Raw genomic sequence first — 17674 nt, 5'->3', positions numbered from 1 at the left:
TTGATACATCAACTTATTACGTATTGATAATAATTTTAGAACTCTGCATTAAAAGGGGTTCTTGCAGGGCTATTAAAAAACAACAGATATTCTCGTTCCCCAACTAAATGAAATGGTATGTTACAACTTTGAATTCACAACCGCCCCGATAACCACACACTATCGATACATTTTCTATACGTGATTTGTAGCTGTAGTCAGGACATAAACCACAACCGGCGTTGCTTTTTCATGCGATTGCTCAAAACAGAGTAAACATAAACATAAACAAATCATCAATTAAAAGACGAGCGCATAGCGAAAACAACAGACTGAGGCCAGCGATAAGAGACTCCCCTTTGCGACCGTTCAAAATGCAGTGGGCAGGGCTCATTCTGCTGACTGTGGCAGTGATTTCCACAGCGGGGACTTCTCGGCATCTGGCGGCATCCTCGGATACAGCGTTCCTCACGCCGGGCACCTACATAAATGTGACGGAAAACGTCTACGGATCAAATACCCTGCGCACGTACTGCTATCCGGGCAAGCGGCTTTCGGTGGTGAGTCTCTTCGAGACGATGGAGTTCATCCTGGCCATTGGGAGCGACGATTATGCCCAGTACGGCGGCAGGACGCCGGAGGAGGTGCTGCAGCACTACGAGGAGCAGCAATCGCTGTTCAGCATCACCCTGTTCGCCCAGAAGCGCCAGCGCCTGCAGCTCTCGCCCTTCGAGCAGCAGTGCATCGGCATTTCCTCCCGCCAGCCGTACACCGTCATCCTGAACACCATACCGCTGGATCTGTGGCGTCTCGCACTCTTCTCCGCTGGCATGCTGACCTTCTGGAGCGCCCGGCGCCTGGCCAAGAACAGTGTGTTCTACTATCTGGCCGGCATTGTCATTGGCATCTGCGCCTCCCTGCTGGTGGTCATCTATCTGGCCGCCAAACTCTTCCCGCGCCGTCCCATAATGTATGGCGTGCTAATAGGCGGCTGGACCATTGGATTCTATGTGCTCAAGCAGCTGGCGGACAATTTGCGGCTGATCCTGCTTACCTACCGCGACCAATTGGTGTGGTATCTGGTGGTCACCGGACTGATCTCCTTCCTGGTGCGTACCCACATGATATTCGAGCCCTCTTCATCATCTTACCGCCTAAACCTCCATTATATTTCAGGTTTGCTATCGCATTGGGCCGCCCAAGAATCCTCGCTCGCAAAACATCATCATGTGGGTGCTGCAGGCCATGGGCGTTGTCCTGGTTTACTTCAGCAGCTGGCACACCAGCGCCCTGGTCTTCATCACGGTGCTGGTCTTTGTGGCCCACTACTTTCCCAGGTCGTGGGCGCGCCAGGCGAAGATCATGTACCGCCGCCGCTTTCCGCCAAAGAGGCGTCTGCTCACCCAGGAGGAGTACCAACTGCAGACGGCCATCGAGACCTCAAAATCGCTGACGGACCTGCGCAAGTTCGTCAACAGTCCGGAGTGCAAGCAGTGGGCGGTGATGAGCAACTTGCGCAATCCCATGCGCTTCGCCTCGTTCGCCAATGGGGCACCGCATCTGGACGACGAGGAGATCGAGGATTACTCGCGCACCATCGAGGAGTCGATGGAGGCGGCATCCGAGGAGGATGCCGAGGAGTTCCTGCAGTGCAGCATGTACTATCGCCCGTCGGCCGGTCGTTTGGTCAATCGCTCGCGTCACCGCGTCAACATACCGCTGCCCAGCTCGCAGTTCCGTCATCGCCTCGCCGCCCGCGATTCGGAGCCCGATGATAACGAGGAGGAGTACTTGGAGCAGGAGGCGGGATATCGGCAGGAGGTGCAGTAGCTGCCGAGCAGCTAAACCAAAAAGAGAATAACTCATTAGGCTAAGTTCAGACCATCGCAGTGTGTATGTCGTCTTCAACTTCCCACCACGTGCTTAAAAGTGTCATTCTGTAACATTTGGACTTTTTGTGTGTTCTTAAGTTTTTTCCCCTTTTCTTATATTTATTATTTGTATACACATTTTCGACTTTCTACTGAATTGTAACTTGTACTTATTTTGTCATGACTGCCTAGGAATAAATCCAAAATCATACATTCTACATGATGGCAATGATGCTATGGATTTATTTGCTGGGAACGTTCCAAGGTGCAGCCATCCCGCTCACTTTGGCGGAGCACAAGCAACCGGTAGCCACTGGCAGGCATCCGATGGCGGCGTGTGCATCTGCCCGGGCAACATCTTTACCAGGCGACGCACGTCGTCGAACTTCTCGGCGGCACAGAGCGTGAGTTCGCGCTGCCGGAAGATGAGTGCGTCCTCCACGTAGGCGATGGACCAGGTGCTGGTCGAGGAGCTGGGACTGCCGGATCGCAGGGCGGCCAAGCGATTGCCCTCGCTGGGATCCACGAAATAGTACCACTTGAAGAGCTCGCTGCGCAGCGTGAACAACGGTGTGGCGTGCTGCTCCTGGACGAAGGCGCGTATCTGGCCCGCAGAATCGGTGAAGTTCTTCTTCTGCCAGGTGAACACCTGCCGGCCATTCAGCCCGTAGTTCCAGTCGTCCGTTATGGTGGTGTAGATGTACTCGCGATCGGAGCGACTCAGCAGGCAAAAGCCCTGCGGATCGAAGAGCAGGCCAAGGACTGGTGGCAGACGCTTGCCCATGGCCTCCAATCGCTTCTGGAGACCCGCATCCACGCTGGCGTACATATGATGGCTCCGGATCTTGCTGACCACGTGCGCCACGTTGAACAGGAACGCCTCGCTGTTGTCATGCATGGATTGATAGCGCCCGAAGAGCGCCAACTGCGCCTCGATCATCATGCGAAAGCTGACCTCGTCGCGATCCGCGTACAGCTGCTCCAGCTGCTGGACCAGCTTCTCCAGCGGCCGATGGAAGTACACGTCCTCAATGGCGTGCACCAGAATGTCCCTGACCAGGGCGGGCTCCACACTGGCCGCTATGTACATGCCGTACGTCTGAATGCTCTCCTCGGCGTTCAGCATATTGGCCAGTCGCTGGGCCATGAGACTCCTCAGGTGGCGTCTCACCTCCTGCTGCAGCTCGCAGGCAGATTGGCCCGTGGAGCCGCTGCTGCACTGCACCTCGTCGCGAACAAATATGCCCAGCTGGCTGTACAGGCCCTTCACCTTGTCCGTATCGGTGGCGAAGTCGGAGCGAATGGCGCCCCAGATGCTGTGGAACACCTGCAGCTTGTCACCGCGACTGGCACTTCGTCGGATGGTCATCTAACAGGGAAACTTCATGTTATTTGCTTCATTGGAATGAAACTGGACAAACACACCTGAATGTTGTCCAAGTCGGGTTGCAGGGGCAGAACCTCGCCCACAACGAGTGGAATACATAGCAGCAACTGGAGCAACAGATGCATCTTGCCGATCGCTTGTTACTGTTCTGGCATGGATTGGATTGTGATTGGAAGTCCGTTGTGGTCCCCAGTTGGGTTATCGCCACCCAGCAAAAGGTCAGCGCAGGTCCATCTTGATTTGCTTGGCATGATCGTGTTCCGCATTCTCTGCCAGCGGCCGCTTCTGTCCCACCATGGCCACCGACTTGATGCGCTGCGTCAGCTGCTCCATTTCCATGGGAATGGGAATGGGATTAGGATTGGGTTTCGGAGTGGGATTTGGATTGGAGCGATCGCGTGGTTCGCGCTCTCTTCTTGGCCTGGGTACCACGAATTTGCGGTAGATCTCCTCCAGACGATTCAGCGGCAGATGCTCCACATCGGGCAGAAATATTTGCCTCTAAAAATTTATCAAAAATATTTAAAATAAGTGATCTATTCCAATTCACATAAACTAGTCACATTTCTGAGCTGTTCCAACATATCAGCTCGCGATAGGTCCAGGTCCATTCCTTTTTTAAATATTTTATAATAATATGAAAATAATCTATATTTTTAATTTAATATAACTTCATAAATTATCAACAAAAGTTTCGATAACACGAGGCGGTATTTTTCGGAACCTATCGTTCTTAGATATGTATCAGTTATCGATAGGTTAACTTTCCAGTCGTACATGCTACGACTGTGTATTAATCAACCTCAGTGTATTAATCACAAAATACCAAGGGAGTATGTATCCGCTACATGCGGTTGGTGACACCGATATGTGGCCATGTAATGACACTTTACAACACTTTTGGCGGGATATTTGATTTTCTAAAGTGATATTTGTCTTGTTAAATCTCTCATCCATTTTAATATCAAATGTTACGAAAAAACTAAAATGTAATTATATTATTTCAAGAGCTTTATACATGTGTTGTTTTACTTATTTCAACAAATACATACACTAAAATCAAAGAATTCAGCACATAAAACTATTATGCATTACTTTAGTGTGTTTCCTTTAGATGTTCAATTTAACTCTAATTTTAGTTTCGAAATGAAAAATTTTCCCAAGCATTTAGCCGTGCTGATTCATTCCGTTGGCAATCGACTTAAGCACAATTTTGGGTCAGTAACATAGCCAATATGCAAGCTCAACGATTTTTTCGCATCACACTTCGTTTATTTATTTAGCTATTTGCAGACGTGATGACGGTGTTATTGAATTGAATACGCTTGCGTATTTGAAATATTTAACCGGTTTTTCCTCTCTTTTAACATCGCCTTAAAGGTTGATTGCACCACAAACTGTAAATATAAGCCACACCTGAACACCATGGAATCGAAATGATTCTTTCTTTTACCAATTATTTCCACTGAAGACGTTGCAATAAAGTGGAGTATTCGAAATGGGTCGTAATCTTGCTTTGCTTGCACCTAAGCAGATTGGAGTAAAAGTACGGCACTGAAGAACAAGGTCCTGAAGCATTAATTATGCCCACGAAATGCAACTGTGAGACCCACTGTGCCGGTGGCTAATTTGCATACAAAAGGGGATAAGTGGACGAACTGCTGGAGGCGGCGATAGAAGATTGTGGTTTCAGTCCCACGACGACAAAGGTTTAATCCACTTGGAGGCATCCGAAATGGGTCACCATTACCACAATGCCAGTCCGCAGGAGCACCCAAGATGCCACCCTTGGCCACCAATTGAAAGACATTCGCTATTAGCTGGTTCTTTGTTTGTTCGGTTTCATTGATATTTGCCAAAAAGCTTTATTGTACGGTACAATGTAAATATAAATAGTTCTGTGGTGGTTTGCTCAATATATTCGTTATTCGTGTATTGTGTTTATACTATTGCGGGTGCATTGTTGTTGTGTTGTTGTGTTGTTGTGAATATCGGGGTATCTTGTGTATATGTATATATCTATTCTGTATAGCTGCACATTTATGCCAAGTTTCAGTTTCGGTTTCATTTAATTGCCATTTCAGACAATTTTGTTCCGCATGTTTATCTATAAAATGTTCCCGCTCTGCGCCATAAATTAATAGCAAACAGAGGCGAGGCAATGAATATATGGATGGAGCGGGAGGGGGAGGGGGAGGGGCATGCGGACGCCTCCAAAGGCGATTTATTGATATATTCCTTACGAATGCCACACATTATATGATAATTATCGTTAAAATACTCACTCTTCCTCTCGAGGGAAATCGTTCGAAATTGCCTTTTTGAGGGCGTGGAGCAGCTGACTAAGTGGGCATTTTGCTTTGCCTTGCAGACTTGTTCGATCGTATTAGTGATTTAGTTAAAGTTTCAGATTTAGCTAACAATAGTTTCGTTTTTCGTAGATACCTAGCATCAATGGGTGGACTAATACTTAGTGGCTATTCGTTGTGGCGTTACGGGGATTCGAGTTAACAATCGTTTTTTATGCACATTTAGGTGTATATATTTTATATCAATCGCTTAGCCAATAGGGTGTGTACAAATTACGTTTATATACAATGGTCAATAGGTAATAGTTAGTATCAAAATGTAAAATCTATGTTGGTGTAAAGTATTCGCTGCCTTTGTCTCAGTCATTCGATAATTTCATATTCGATTCGTTGCTTAGATCAAGAAAACTATACATATATGTAAGCTACATAGAAAATACGCAGTATTGAATATGTACAAATATGTAAATATATATATATATATAAACAAACGAGTCGTACCAGCATCTTAGTATGATCGCTCTTTAGTTCGGGGAGAATTACTTTTGGCCTGAACACTTTGGAAGTTCTACTACATAATACAATTCACAGTCACAGGGGCACGTTGAACGCGCCATCGTAACTTGAGCAATAAATTAATATTAGTTAATTACAAAAAAAAAATTAAATAAATATAATGCGAAATAATAATTGTACTGCATTGTAGTTTCTGCGTTTTCAAGAGCTTAAATACTTAAAAATACGTTTTGTAATAGGGGGGGGAATACATTTCAAATTTGGCGCCCAACAACAGGATGCAGGACAAGTGCACTGCTTGCCTGAATATCTTGTGCAAGTCAAGTGCATGGGCGTGTGTGTGTGTGTGTGTGAGTGCGTGCGTGTGTGTACTGCTTTATCATTGTTTAATTTAGCGCGCTTTCATTTTTTACCATTTAACCTTGATCGATACGTATCGTTGAACTTTCGATGATCAATTTGATTGTTTCCGCCTATCAGAGTGTGTGCATAACGATTTTGTTTATGCCTTCAAGTAAATAAATTTCAATTGTTTACACTAGCCGTAAAAACAAAATATACAACAATTTTTCGGTTGAAAAACATTATGGGGCAAACATAAAAATAGTTCCAGTCAGCGTTTTTCTTCCACCATTGCAGTAGTAAAGTGCAAATAAAAAAAGTGATTGGGCAATAAAAACGTCAAAGACATGAATACACACACACACACACTAAAAGAACTGGATGCAAGCAGTGTCAATCGAGAAATACAAATCAGAAGCTGCTAATTTAAATGTTAAACATCCGATATGTGCATGCGTGTGTGTGTGTGTGTGTGTGGAGGGTGCCTGCTGTTTTTCTCACACTTGAGATTTGAGTCAGAAAACAGAAAACAGAAAAAAAGCAGAGCAACGCGATCTAAACTAAACAACAAAAGTGCCTCAACACAAAATTCCTTGTGGTTGCCACACACACACACACAGATGCACACACATACAGCGCACAGCCCACAGCCCTGTTGTTTTTGTTTCTGTTGGCTAAAAGTGCTTAGAAGTAAGAGCAACAAAAGCGCTGCTTTGTTTTGTCTAGGCTGAATTCCAGTTTCGTTTGCTGCACATTCCATTTCGCAACACTGACCGGAGTGTCCAATTAGAACGTGTTAATGTGACCCGAACTGCTTAACCGTTACTCTGCGATGCGATACAATGCGATGCGATACGATTATGATGACGGTGATGATGATGAATAAAATAATACGTTTCTTTTGTGCTGGCTCAAATTGAAGTTGAATACTGGCATACCGAGTACATTTTGTTCCTCAGCGGTTGTTGGCCGATTTCAAAATCACGCGCAAGTCGTTTACACACACATATACACACTCATTCGCTCGGACACTCGCACAATTAGCTGGTCAGCTTGGTTTTGTTGCTGCGATTGCGCAAGTGTGTGCCGCTCGTCTCGAAACTCCAGCTTTGGCAGCTTTTTTTCGTGTTTTTTTTCCATTCTTTCTTTCTTTCTTATTTCTGAGCTGCCCATTGCCATTATTTCGCTCGTTCGAGGTCTGGACTTTTGTATCCGGGCCTGACTTTTGCATTGTCGCTCGTCGTCTCAGTTGTCTGCAAAAAAATAAGACAGAAAAGGGGCACAAATAAGTACAAATTTTCATATGATATGCGTGCGCATGTGGGTACAGTGCACTCAAGATATTAGCACGTAGAAGCAGTGTTGCAAACGGCTTTAGTTCTCTGAGTTCCAATCTTAATTTACTTCGCTATGGTAACTCTGTTGCTAAAAGTTCATAACCAAAATGAATTCGATTTTACAAAAGTTGTTATAGTGAAAAGTCAATTAATTAGACTATTCTTATAACTTTTCTTAGAAGATACTTTGTTCTATTCATCTATCTCTGCTGAAACATCTGCGGATTACTCATGTTCTGTTTAGATTTCTAGGCAGAGCGTAATCAGGAATTCTCAGATTTGTTGTGTTTTCAAATTCTTGCGAAAAGGTGGCATTTGCGTTATGATTTGAGGTGTGAACTGCTGGCAGATGAAATACTTATTATTTGCCAATGAAATTCATGTACAAATGCCAATGTTGTGCTAATAAAAACTAGAAAAATAGCTTTCCATCCAAGAAACTGTAAGTATTAAAATCTATTTTAGAGCTATTGCATTAACCGCAACTGTAATGCCTTCCTTCGGCCTCCAACGAGGAATCAGATGTCGAGCGACGTTGCAGGCACAAATTAAAAAAAATAATGCCCTGCGTAAAATGTAAATGGGCCACAGTGCAATTATAAGTTGAAAAACTGCAGAACGTTCAAATTAAAAATTGCCGCTAAACTCAAATTAACGCAGAGCATGTATGCGTGTGCCACTGCGATTGCCACTGCGATTGCGATTGTGTCTGAAGTTGGACATTTAGTATTCTTACTGCGAAATTGGTGCCAATTTGTGTGGTGGAGTCGACAGGAAGGAATTCGTTACGCTGCCAAGTGTTGAAAACTTGAAAATGCCAGGCAACTGGGAAGATAAAAGCTGACCCAGATATGAAAACACAACCATATTTCGACTAGATAGCTCACTTGCAGGGGAAGTACAGGTCACGTAGCAAAAGCAATCTACATTTATGAAACTAAAACTATTATTTAATCGGCAGCATTCCAACGAACATGGTCACAGGCACTTTATAAAATTAGTAAGCACTTCGTGTTTAGTCGTGTCAAACAAGTAATGTTAATTAATAATAGAACCATAAGCGAAATCACTTAATTATTAAATGTTGATGGAGATAAAAAGTGGAACTCAAGCGTGTCCAAGCTTTTAGTTCTCATAACGAGCTGGAAATTGCTGAATAGTTTAACGCTGTGTGATTATGTTGATCACTCGCTTGGTTACCAAACGAGATAATCACAGAAATTGCTAATGAAAGAAAGTGTTTTTCGGCTGATGCCAAAAGTAATTGTAGGGAAACTTTCGTTTTTACTTTTTGGCACACAATCGTATCCAAAGAAAAAGTATTTTCCTCTTCAAATTGGTAGCCCTATTTTCAGGTACGATAAATACTCTTTAATAATAGTATAAAATATTGTATCCAACTGGTTTTAGCCCTTGGAGTTGGCCTTTTTCTGCACTGATGATCCCAGGATAGCATTGCTAGTTCGATTCTAGTGAATTCCTGCAGCATCTGCCCTCCATTGCATTGTGTGCATCATCCATTTGTGTGCCATTTCAGTTGACAAACGAAGAACGCCACTCCAATTTCGCTGCATTTTTGCACCGTCGCGTTGTTGGATGATGAGCGTGACGTGGATACGCTGCTCTGGGATTATGCAGATGAACACAAATGGCACGGCAGCTGCAGTTGCAGTTGCAGTTGCAGATGCAGTTTGCTGAGTCTGCAGTTGCGACACACACACACATTGCAGGTCATAGTTTTAAGGCGACTGACTGCCCCTTTCTGTCCGATTATTGCGTGTGCCAGCCACAATTTCAGATTTCTGATTTCAGTTTTCTGTTTTCGGATTTCAGCTTTTCAGGGGCCAAGCAGGCAGGCAGGCCATTTAACTCGGTTGCGCAATCCCATGGAATGGGCCCATGGGCCAAAAACCCAGTGTTTGTTTTGTTTTCTCTTTCGTTTGGGCAAAACCTCTGATTCGAACTCGGACCTACATATCGTACATATACCACAGACAGCAGACAGCACATCTGTTTGCCCGGACAGACACGGATCCCAAAAAGTATGACGCGATCAGGGCCCAAAATAAAAGTAATAAGTAAAAAGTGAAAAACTGAAAAACTGAAAAAGTAACAAACAATAAAACGCGAGGGCAAAGAATTACAGTCGTACAACAATAAGTGCTACCAGTCAGCCAGCTGTCACACTCAGAAATGTTACAAACTGCAGTAATTACACACATTTTCTAAGCCAATATTTTTGGACTCAAATAACACAAATATAGCCTATACAAAGCAGACATTTGTTATTAATATAGAAAAACAGAATTCATTTTATTAGCTTCCCAAAATAATGTTACTATCAACATGCACTGCCGCACATAAAAAGATTTTGTTTTTTAATTGTTAAATCCTTATCTTTTCCAAGGAATATTAAGCAAGCAGGTTAATGTTTAATGCTCGATTTCAAGATGGGTAAGCACTTGCACTTGTACTTTTCAAAACTTTATGAGCTCTGTGCTAAGGTTTCTTCTTCTCTTCAAATAGCAGATTGTGCCGAGTTCGAGACCTGTCTGTAGTTGGATCATTTGGGATCTTCGGATCTTGGGATGTGTCAAAACCACTTGAGGCGACCAAACTAACAAAGTAACAAGTAAATAGGCCGAAACCCAAACAAGACGATGGTGTGTGTGCTTATCACCATCGACAACGATGTCGTCGCCGGTGAGTCCAATTTAAACTCGATTTTCCCTCGATTTTTCAGGTTCGGGTTCGGGTTGAGCACACACATTTTGGATCCAGCAGATACGGATGCCAGAAAGCAGAAACCCAAATCCGATTCGAATGCGCGATGCGCGATGCTCGATGCCGGTTTTCCATTATCTTCGCTTGCGTGTGTGTCAAGGGTTGCGCTGATTACTTTATGGCCATGTGGAAATGTGAAAATGTGAAAATGTGGAAATCGACAGGAAATACGAAAATCGATTCAAAACTCGGCCGGCCGGCTGACCCGGCGTCAGAGTTTTCCAATGAAAAACATAACGGCACAGCGGCAACATTTTCATCTTTATGGCCATATTCTTGAACTCAAGTGCTGCACGCGAAATCGTAAACTTGGCGCATGTTGTAAAGCAGTTTTGGTCATGCAAATGGAATATGCAATATGGTATTTGGGAATCATGGAACTGACCATCGTGGGATTCTCATCACCCTACGTGAATTCCCCCATAAAACCATAAAACGAAACGGCGCCTGGTTGGAAAAACGCTTCAGGTAGCCGGCAAGGAAACCTCATCTCAAACCCTAAAATTTCATCTGGATGGCGTATAGTACACACAATGCACATGGGGGGTGAATGGTGTCCTATAGCGAAGGGTATTTTCCAAAGGACATGGTCCAAAAGGATCATGGAAACGCCAAAGGTTTTCAATTGAAAAGTTCGCCGCATTTTCCCCCCCTAGAAACCCTCGACAAGCAAACTAGTTTTTCCCTCTTCATTTCTGTGTCATATGGTGGTTGGTTCTCGAAAGTTGTCAGCTACACACTATTTCCATGACAAATCCGGAGTTTCCTATTTGTTTCCACATTTTGTAAATACATCATTGGTATTTGGGTTAAATGCACAGGCAGAGCAATTATCACACTATCTTCTACGCTGGCACATATACATATGTAATAATCACATTACATTTTTGGTTATATACCGGAAAATCCAGCTAATGTGTTGATCCATTCAATTTACACGGCTTCTGATTCATTTTCGGGTCAATTTAAGACGCTTAATTCAGTTCTTCATTCCACGAATAAACTTTTGTAAAAGACTAAAACTTAATTAATAAGAAACATACATAGGTTCTGCGTAATATGTTGGTGTCAAGCAGGCTAACAACCCCAAACAATGCACCACCCTCTCCTCCATCAGCTCCCTCTGATTGAGCCCCATTGGAGGTAAAGCTGCTTAGTGATATTGAAGTGGCCCCACCTGTACGTGTACTTAATGGCATCGAACCTGCTGCTGCGATGCATGGCGTAACCGGCGAGCAAACAACAGCCAGCTCATTGAGATACTTTGCATTCCCGGCTGGCCCTAAAGCCCATTAAGGCCGATAAGTCTATCAGCGAGTGTATGCTTAAAGCCGCGTTTTGTAAGCCACTTGGTAAACTGTCAAACTGGCAAACTGTGTTGGGAGTGGGAACAGCAGGCGCTTTGTTTACCCGCACAAACAGAGCTATCTCTTTACAATCACACTTCACTGGCTATCGGGTGTTCAACTTACGTTTAGCAAACGGTCTCCATTTTGATGATGGGTGCAGCGGGGGCAATGGGAGCCTTCTCGGGTACCTCATCCTCCAGACCACTGTCCGCCGCCGCCGCCGGACTGCTGGGCATGTGGTTGGTGGTGGTGGTAGTGGTGGTGGTTGTGGTGGTGTTCTGGGTGATCTCCGTGCCGGCGGCCAACGAGGGCAGGCCCTGCGAGCTGCTCGAGTGCTGGACACCGTTGGTCGTGTTGGTGATGTCGTGACGCAAGCGCGGACAGAAGATCCTGCGGCAGGCGGTCCACACCTGCGGCTGGCAGCCGACCACGATGAAGATGAAGACGCCTTGCAGGGCGTTTATCAGGTCGGTGAAGAACCATACGCCATGTGGTCCACCCACCAGCCAGGAGAGAATGTCCGCTATCCAGGTGACGCCCATTACGACCACTAGCTTCAGGCAGACGCGACCCAGGGCGGACTTCTCCGAGGAGGACTTGACGTCGTCCCGCTTCCACAGGCCGCAGGTCAACTGATGGGTGGTGGACACGAAGAGCGCTATATTGGCGCACAGCAGCAGGCCAATGGGTCCGTAGAAGTACGCGAAGATCGAGAGATTGCGATTGTCGAACCAGCAGTAGAGTTGTCCAAATCCCGGACGCAGTAGTGTCGTCTCCGGCAGCTGATCCACGCAAGCGGCCACGAAGGTGATGAGCAGCGGACCGCCCCAGGCGTACAGGGAGTAGAGATAGCGACGCAGCGCCTCCTGATTGCGTTCCAGCGAACTGGGCCGAAAGTCCCGGAACGTCCACCAGATGTTGAAGCACATGGTGTTCAGCCAAAAGAAGGCGGCCAGAAAGAAGAACTGCATGGTGATGGCCAGCGTGTGGCAGGCGGCGCTGCCCGGCTGCAGGCTGGAGCTCAGCTCCTCGACGGCCAGCAGTATTTTGCCGAATAGCAGGCAGGTGACATAGCAGATTTGGCAGCGCCAATGAAGCGCATGATGCACAGCGGGCAGCAGGAAGCCGGCCACCAAAGTGGCGAACAGAAAGACAATGGACACAAGTATGCCACCAGTCAGGACAGCCTTCTGCAGATTCTGGCCATTGGCCTGCTCGATGGCGCCTCCACTGGGTCCCGCTGGGATGCCCGCTTCGGCAGCGGACCTAAACAAATGCTGGCAGGCGATGATCTTCACCTCGCCCTCGCGCTGCGTGTGCTCCAGGCAGTACTGGCCAGCGCTGAGGTTCTTGTGCGGCAACTGGAGCATGGCCGTGCTCCGATCCAGCTTGGCATCCTGCCAATCCCCGGCGATGGAGTAGCCACCGGGCTGGGCGCAGTCGGGCAGGCCGTAGCTGGTCTCATAGCTGCCCTCGGGCAGCTGGGGCGCGAGTCGAAGTTGTTCAACGACGGCTGTTTGATGCTTGGACTGCAGATCGCAGTTCTGGATCTGAGTGTTATAGCTGCCCCACTTGCCGCAGCACTTACTCAATCGCAGGCTGGCCTTTGGCGGTTCCTGCTGCACCAGGGGATTGGCTGCGTGATCGGGATCCTCGAGTGCGTTGGCGGGCTGCCCATTTACGCAGACGACGGCCACCTCCCAGTCGACACAGTAGTCCGCCGGCTGGACCATTAGTGCGCGTTCCCGCACATAGAGCGTGCCATTGGGAAAGAGCATCACATTTGCAGCCCGACTGCGGAAGGTCTCCATGGTCTGATCCTTGCGGCAGGTGGGTATCGTTTTGGGCAGGAACTTTAGGAATCGCGGACTGCCGCCATGGGGCTCGAAGAAGCGTTGCTGCTGCACCATGTACACCATGGGCAGCCACAGAGCTTCACTGCCGGCGATGCAGGTGCCCTCATTCAGATACTCTCCCGAAGAGCAGCACTTGTTGAGCTTCACGGTGGGCGGTGGCGGTATTTTGGGAGGGGCGGCCGGCGGAGATGTCTCCTCGATGGCCCAACTCGTGGCCACCAGCGCCTGCAGCAGGATGGCGGTCGTCAGTAGGCCACAGTGCCTGACGAACTGGTTGCCAGCTGGAGTAGTGGTAGTAGCACTTCTGCTACTCCGACTCCTGTCCATCATGATCTCTCTCTCTCTCGTCAAGAATCTGCGTTGATTTCAGGTTCTCTTGTCTTGGCCTCAATCTGCAATTTATGTGCTATGTACACATATCTTTGGATATGTTGTTTTTCTTTTGATTTTGGCGTTCCGAATCGCTGGTTTCGCTTCGTCGAATAGCACTTTTTACTTTTCACTTTTCCTCTCTTTCGGCGGCGTTGGAAAATGGAAAATCAGAAATGTTCAATTTCACCTCCGTAAGTTGGGCAAACAAACACAGAAAATCGTTAAGTAAACACACGCTGCATTCGAATTCAAATGCATTCAATATGAAATAGTGTTGTCAGCGAATCAGCGAATATATCACAATATCACATTCATTTCGGTGCCAAGGTGTTTTTGTCTCACTTCTCAGTCGTAAACACTGCGCGCGATGTGTAAAAAAAATAAGTGCACGATTTGCGCTCCGATTTCAACGCGCATCAGACTTTTCCTCGCGTTTTTTTGGTAATACTCTCGTCGATCAGGGGGGCGGGGATTTTATACGGGTGCCTGGGCGAGTGTGACCCGGTGCGATTTCGAAATGCCTGCAGATAGGGTCACACTGCAGTGCAGATCTACGCCAACTACAAATACCTTTTTCACACAGCCGCTTCAAGTCCCAATAACAAATGCGTTGATTCGGTGCGTTCGCACTGCCCAAATTAGACATGTAAAATTGCCACTTTTTATTAAAGAAATAGTATATTGAACCTGAATTGGTTAAATAAAACTAATTGCCCACTATCTTTTCTATTATTTTTATACTTTTTATAAAAAATGTTTATAAAATGTGTATCTTAAACAAAAAGAGTAGGTGATGCAGTTGCGCTGTCGGTATAAAGAAATAATAGACTACTGCCTACTATTTGTCAGTAAACCATTTCCTTTGTTGTATATATGTTTTTTCATTGTGATTTTAAAGGAAACCCAATATGTAATTTGCTAACGAAAACCTTTTCGTAAGCATGTTAAAAACAGCAAATTTGGTGGGAAATAAAAAATTTTCCGCCCGAAAAGTGTGACCAGTTGCCGTGGCAAAAACGATAGTATCGCTCCAGTTAATAGTGACATCTCTACTTTGCGGTCCGCATTTTTACTTAATTTTCGCGTTTTTAGCAAATTAAACCACCAAAATGTCGAAGGCACATCCCCCAGAGCTGAAAAAGTAAGTGAAACCAAGTGTACAGATTATAGCTATCCATATATGCGAATAACAATAATAATTGCAGATACATGGACAAGCGCATGATGCTGAAACTGAACGGAGGACGCGCGGTGACCGGCATTTTGCGAGGATTCGATCCCTTTATGAATGTGGTCCTGGACGACACGGTGGAGGAGTGCAAGGACAACACGAAGAACAACATCGGCATGGTGGTAAGATGGCAATCAATCTCTGATTAAAGGACCCGACTCAATAGTTTTTACACCTTTGCCAGGTTATCCGCGGCAACAGCATCGTCATGGTGGAGGCTCTGGACAGGGTCTAGCACCCGCCTCGGAACCCGATCTCCTCGAGCATCGTTAGCCGTAGTGTCTAGTCTTAAGGCTCCGTAACATTCATGCGCTGTACCCCGTCAGAAGGACCACACAAACTCTTAAATAAATTAAACCAAGAACTCAATATTCATCTCTTTTTGATCTGATATATATGATATATATATTGATATATTCCTAGCAATGCAAACCAGTTTACACATTATTGATTTCCTAATTAATATGGGTGTCCAAGATTTTACACAACATCTCCCTCAACTTACCTTTAACTGATCTGTATTCCCCATTGGCAGAAATTTTTTAATTTGAACTATATTGAATCAAATATATGCCTATTGGCAACTCAGTAGTTAAACGATTTTAGCCATTTCTTTTAAAATATGCTTTATTCTGGTTGATCGACTTTATTCCAAAGCAGCCCTAGGTTTAAGTGTACCCACCTAGAAATTTCCCTATTTTTCTTAGTCTTCTGAAAACCCAAATGTTTATTTCAAGGTAAGACAGAAACTTGTTTATTATCACACCTCAATAAATGTGTATGTTCTACAAAAACGGAATACTTTAAATACATGACGACTAAATTTTGGTAAACTATGCTGTTGCACATGAGCAGTACGTATAGATTAAAAAAGTTTAATTTTATGAGGCAAACACACATTAGATTGTTAATAAATCGAGGTACCTTCTGAAGACAGAATCCCAACCCAACATGGAACCTACTCACTCATGTGATGAACGTAAAGGCTCGGCAATAGTATATCATGGCCAATATTGAGGAAACTATTAAAATAGATATGTATGTAGTTGCTATCCCTACCACATTGTTCTCTGCACATGAATATGAACTAATATGAACAGCTTCCTCTGATAAAACAATCGCCTTTTTTTTTTGCATCATTTTAGCTAAAAGCTATTCCCCTGATTAGACAGACCGCATAAAAAAATGTTTCTAGCATCCTTAGAACGCTTGTTTCGTAGACTTTTACAAATTGTGGTTGGTTTTATTTTCTCATCTCTCTCGTGCAAACAAAAAGCGCTTACAATAGAAGTCTAAAAAATGTGTTTTTAGAATTCGAAGGGGCGCAGTGTGATTACTTGGAAATAACAAGGGGCCCGGTCTGCTTAGCGGCATCGCGCTGCTTGAACACGATCTGGTTTGCAATACGGTCCAAATCCCGCTGTCCAATGGAGCTCAGTTTGCGACCACCATCCGGGTGCTTCTCGACCAAACGGGCGTGCTCCAAGGCCTGCAGAGCCTTGCGGGCAGCACCGTCGGCGGCGCGGCAGAAGTGCGAGGGGTGGACACCGTTGCGCTTGCGTCCGCCATAGATCTTGGTGATGGAACCGACTCCAGCGGGACTGCGGTGGTACAGGTGGCGCAGGATCGAGGCGCAACGCACGTAGAACCAGTCGGGATCGTAGGGCGCCAGCTCCTTGAATTTGGCGGTCTTGACGATGTCCATCTGGTCGGGCACCTTCAACTTGCCAGTCCTATATGGTTTTTTCGTTTTCGGGTGATAAACAAATGGATTGTGAGGTTATGTGGTGGAAATATACTTGATGTTAAATACTCACTTCTTCAAGAAGACGGCGACCGCCTTGGTAACCGCGTGCTGGTCAATATCCTTCACTGTGACGCCTGGCATCTGCGGGGAAAACGGGAAAAACAAATGGTAATCTTTTAAAATGCTGCCAAAAACACGTTGTCGCGATTTCCACGATTCTCTCTCACACACACACACTCCCTCTCTCTCTCTTGCACACACACATGCAGGGGCACAACAAAAAATTGCCAGTCGGAGTTTTAACCCGTAAAAATCACTCGTTTTGTGTTTACGGCCTCCCCATTGTATCATTTGCCATCTGGCGTAGGCTCTTTCATTTAATTTCACCCATTCAAAACATAAAAAAAAGATAATTCACTTGAAAAGAATTCGTGCACAACCTTTCTCGTTAAAGTCAACCGGAAAAAAGAACAAGGCGCGTGAAGTTGGCTGCGGTTAATAGAGCTGGGCCAGTCACTACCGTTAGTATCGATTAATCGAATATTTGTGGAGCGAACTATCAAGGTTTCGATTAATGATACTCTGGGCAATGTA

At 45.6% G+C, this 17674-nt stretch overlaps 6 protein-coding genes across 6 annotated transcripts; 2 read left to right on the top strand and 4 right to left on the bottom strand.

Moving 5' to 3' along the window:
* Positions 1-205: 205 nt before the first annotated feature.
* LOC6524997 (nuclear envelope integral membrane protein 1) lies at positions 206-2068 on the top strand. Its single transcript, XM_002100801.4, has 2 exons — positions 206-1088; positions 1156-2068. Exons 1-2 carry the CDS (start codon positions 354-356, stop codon positions 1807-1809), a joined length of 1389 nt encoding a protein of 462 aa, XP_002100837.1. The 5' UTR covers positions 206-353; the 3' UTR covers positions 1810-2068.
* LOC6524996 lies at positions 1997-3417 on the bottom strand. Its single transcript, XM_002100800.3, has 2 exons — positions 3276-3417; positions 1997-3219 (listed from the first exon to the last, which is right to left on the bottom strand). Exons 1-2 carry the CDS (start codon positions 3360-3362, stop codon positions 2131-2133), a joined length of 1176 nt encoding a protein of 391 aa, XP_002100836.1. The 5' UTR covers positions 3363-3417; the 3' UTR covers positions 1997-2130.
* A 39-nt stretch (positions 3418-3456) lies between these two features.
* LOC6524995 (uncharacterized outer membrane protein YpjA) lies at positions 3457-3972 on the bottom strand. Its single transcript, XM_002100799.4, has 2 exons — positions 3801-3972; positions 3457-3738 (listed from the first exon to the last, which is right to left on the bottom strand). The coding sequence occupies exons 1-2, from the start codon at positions 3846-3848 to the stop codon at positions 3457-3459; spliced, it is 330 nt and encodes a 109-aa protein (XP_002100835.1). The 5' UTR covers positions 3849-3972.
* A 1081-nt stretch (positions 3973-5053) lies between these two features.
* Positions 5054-14567, bottom strand: LOC6524994 (probable G-protein coupled receptor Mth-like 1). Its single transcript, XM_002100798.4, has 2 exons — positions 11998-14567; positions 5054-7657 (listed from the first exon to the last, which is right to left on the bottom strand). Exon 1 carries the CDS (start codon positions 14058-14060, stop codon positions 12000-12002), a length of 2061 nt encoding a protein of 686 aa, XP_002100834.2. The 5' UTR covers positions 14061-14567; the 3' UTR covers positions 5054-7657; positions 11998-11999.
* A 529-nt stretch (positions 14568-15096) lies between these two features.
* Positions 15097-15702, top strand: LOC6524993 (probable small nuclear ribonucleoprotein G). Its single transcript, XM_002100797.3, has 3 exons — positions 15097-15243; positions 15308-15455; positions 15518-15702. Exons 1-3 carry the CDS (start codon positions 15212-15214, stop codon positions 15566-15568), a joined length of 231 nt encoding a protein of 76 aa, XP_002100833.1. The 5' UTR covers positions 15097-15211; the 3' UTR covers positions 15569-15702.
* An 848-nt stretch (positions 15703-16550) lies between these two features.
* Positions 16551-17609, bottom strand: LOC6524992 (40S ribosomal protein S19a). The gene is made up of 3 exons (XM_002100796.3): positions 17521-17609; positions 17151-17221; positions 16551-17066 (listed from the first exon to the last, which is right to left on the bottom strand). Exons 2-3 carry the CDS (start codon positions 17219-17221, stop codon positions 16667-16669), a joined length of 471 nt encoding a protein of 156 aa, XP_002100832.1. The 5' UTR covers positions 17521-17609; the 3' UTR covers positions 16551-16666.
* Positions 17610-17674: the final 65 nt, after the last annotated feature.

Source organism: Drosophila yakuba, chromosome X (genome assembly GCF_016746365.2).
Source record: "Drosophila yakuba strain Tai18E2 chromosome X, Prin_Dyak_Tai18E2_2.1, whole genome shotgun sequence".
In the NCBI taxonomy this organism is placed as follows: domain Eukaryota; kingdom Metazoa; phylum Arthropoda; class Insecta; order Diptera; family Drosophilidae; genus Drosophila; species Drosophila yakuba.
Note: the sequence above shows the minus strand (reverse complement) of the source record. Positions and strands in the feature narration are given on the sequence as shown.

Excerpts from the sequence above, each read along its gene's own strand:
- LOC6524995 (XM_002100799.4), bottom strand. The coding sequence starts at position 3,848 with ATGGACCTGGACCTATCGCGAGCTGATATGTTGGAACAGCTCAGAAAT. Across the intron at positions 3,739-3,800 it reads TGTTGGAACAGCTCAGAAAT|AGGCAAATATTTCTGCCCGA; the intron begins GTGACTAGTTTA and ends ATAAATTTTTAG.
- LOC6524994 (XM_002100798.4), bottom strand. The coding sequence starts at position 14,060 with ATGATGGACAGGAGTCGGAGTAGCAGAAGTGCTACTACCACTACTCCA.
- LOC6524996 (XM_002100800.3), bottom strand. The coding sequence starts at position 3,362 with ATGCATCTGTTGCTCCAGTTGCTGCTATGTATTCCACTCGTTGTGGGC. Across the intron at positions 3,220-3,275 it reads CCGACTTGGACAACATTCAG|ATGACCATCCGACGAAGTGC; the intron begins GTGTGTTTGTCC and ends TTTCCCTGTTAG.
- LOC6524992 (XM_002100796.3), bottom strand. The coding sequence starts at position 17,221 with ATGCCAGGCGTCACAGTGAAGGATATTGACCAGCACGCGGTTACCAAG. Across the intron at positions 17,067-17,150 it reads GTCGCCGTCTTCTTGAAGAA|GACTGGCAAGTTGAAGGTGC; the intron begins GTGAGTATTTAA and ends AAAACCATATAG.
- LOC6524993 (XM_002100797.3), top strand. The coding sequence starts at position 15,212 with ATGTCGAAGGCACATCCCCCAGAGCTGAAAAA. Across the intron at positions 15,244-15,307 it reads CATCCCCCAGAGCTGAAAAA|ATACATGGACAAGCGCATGA; the intron begins GTAAGTGAAACC and ends TAATAATTGCAG. Across the intron at positions 15,456-15,517 it reads AGAACAACATCGGCATGGTG|GTTATCCGCGGCAACAGCAT; the intron begins GTAAGATGGCAA and ends CACCTTTGCCAG.
- LOC6524997 (XM_002100801.4), top strand. The coding sequence starts at position 354 with ATGCAGTGGGCAGGGCTCATTCTGCTGACTGTGGCAGTGATTTCCACA. Across the intron at positions 1,089-1,155 it reads CCGGACTGATCTCCTTCCTG|GTTTGCTATCGCATTGGGCC; the intron begins GTGCGTACCCAC and ends ATTATATTTCAG.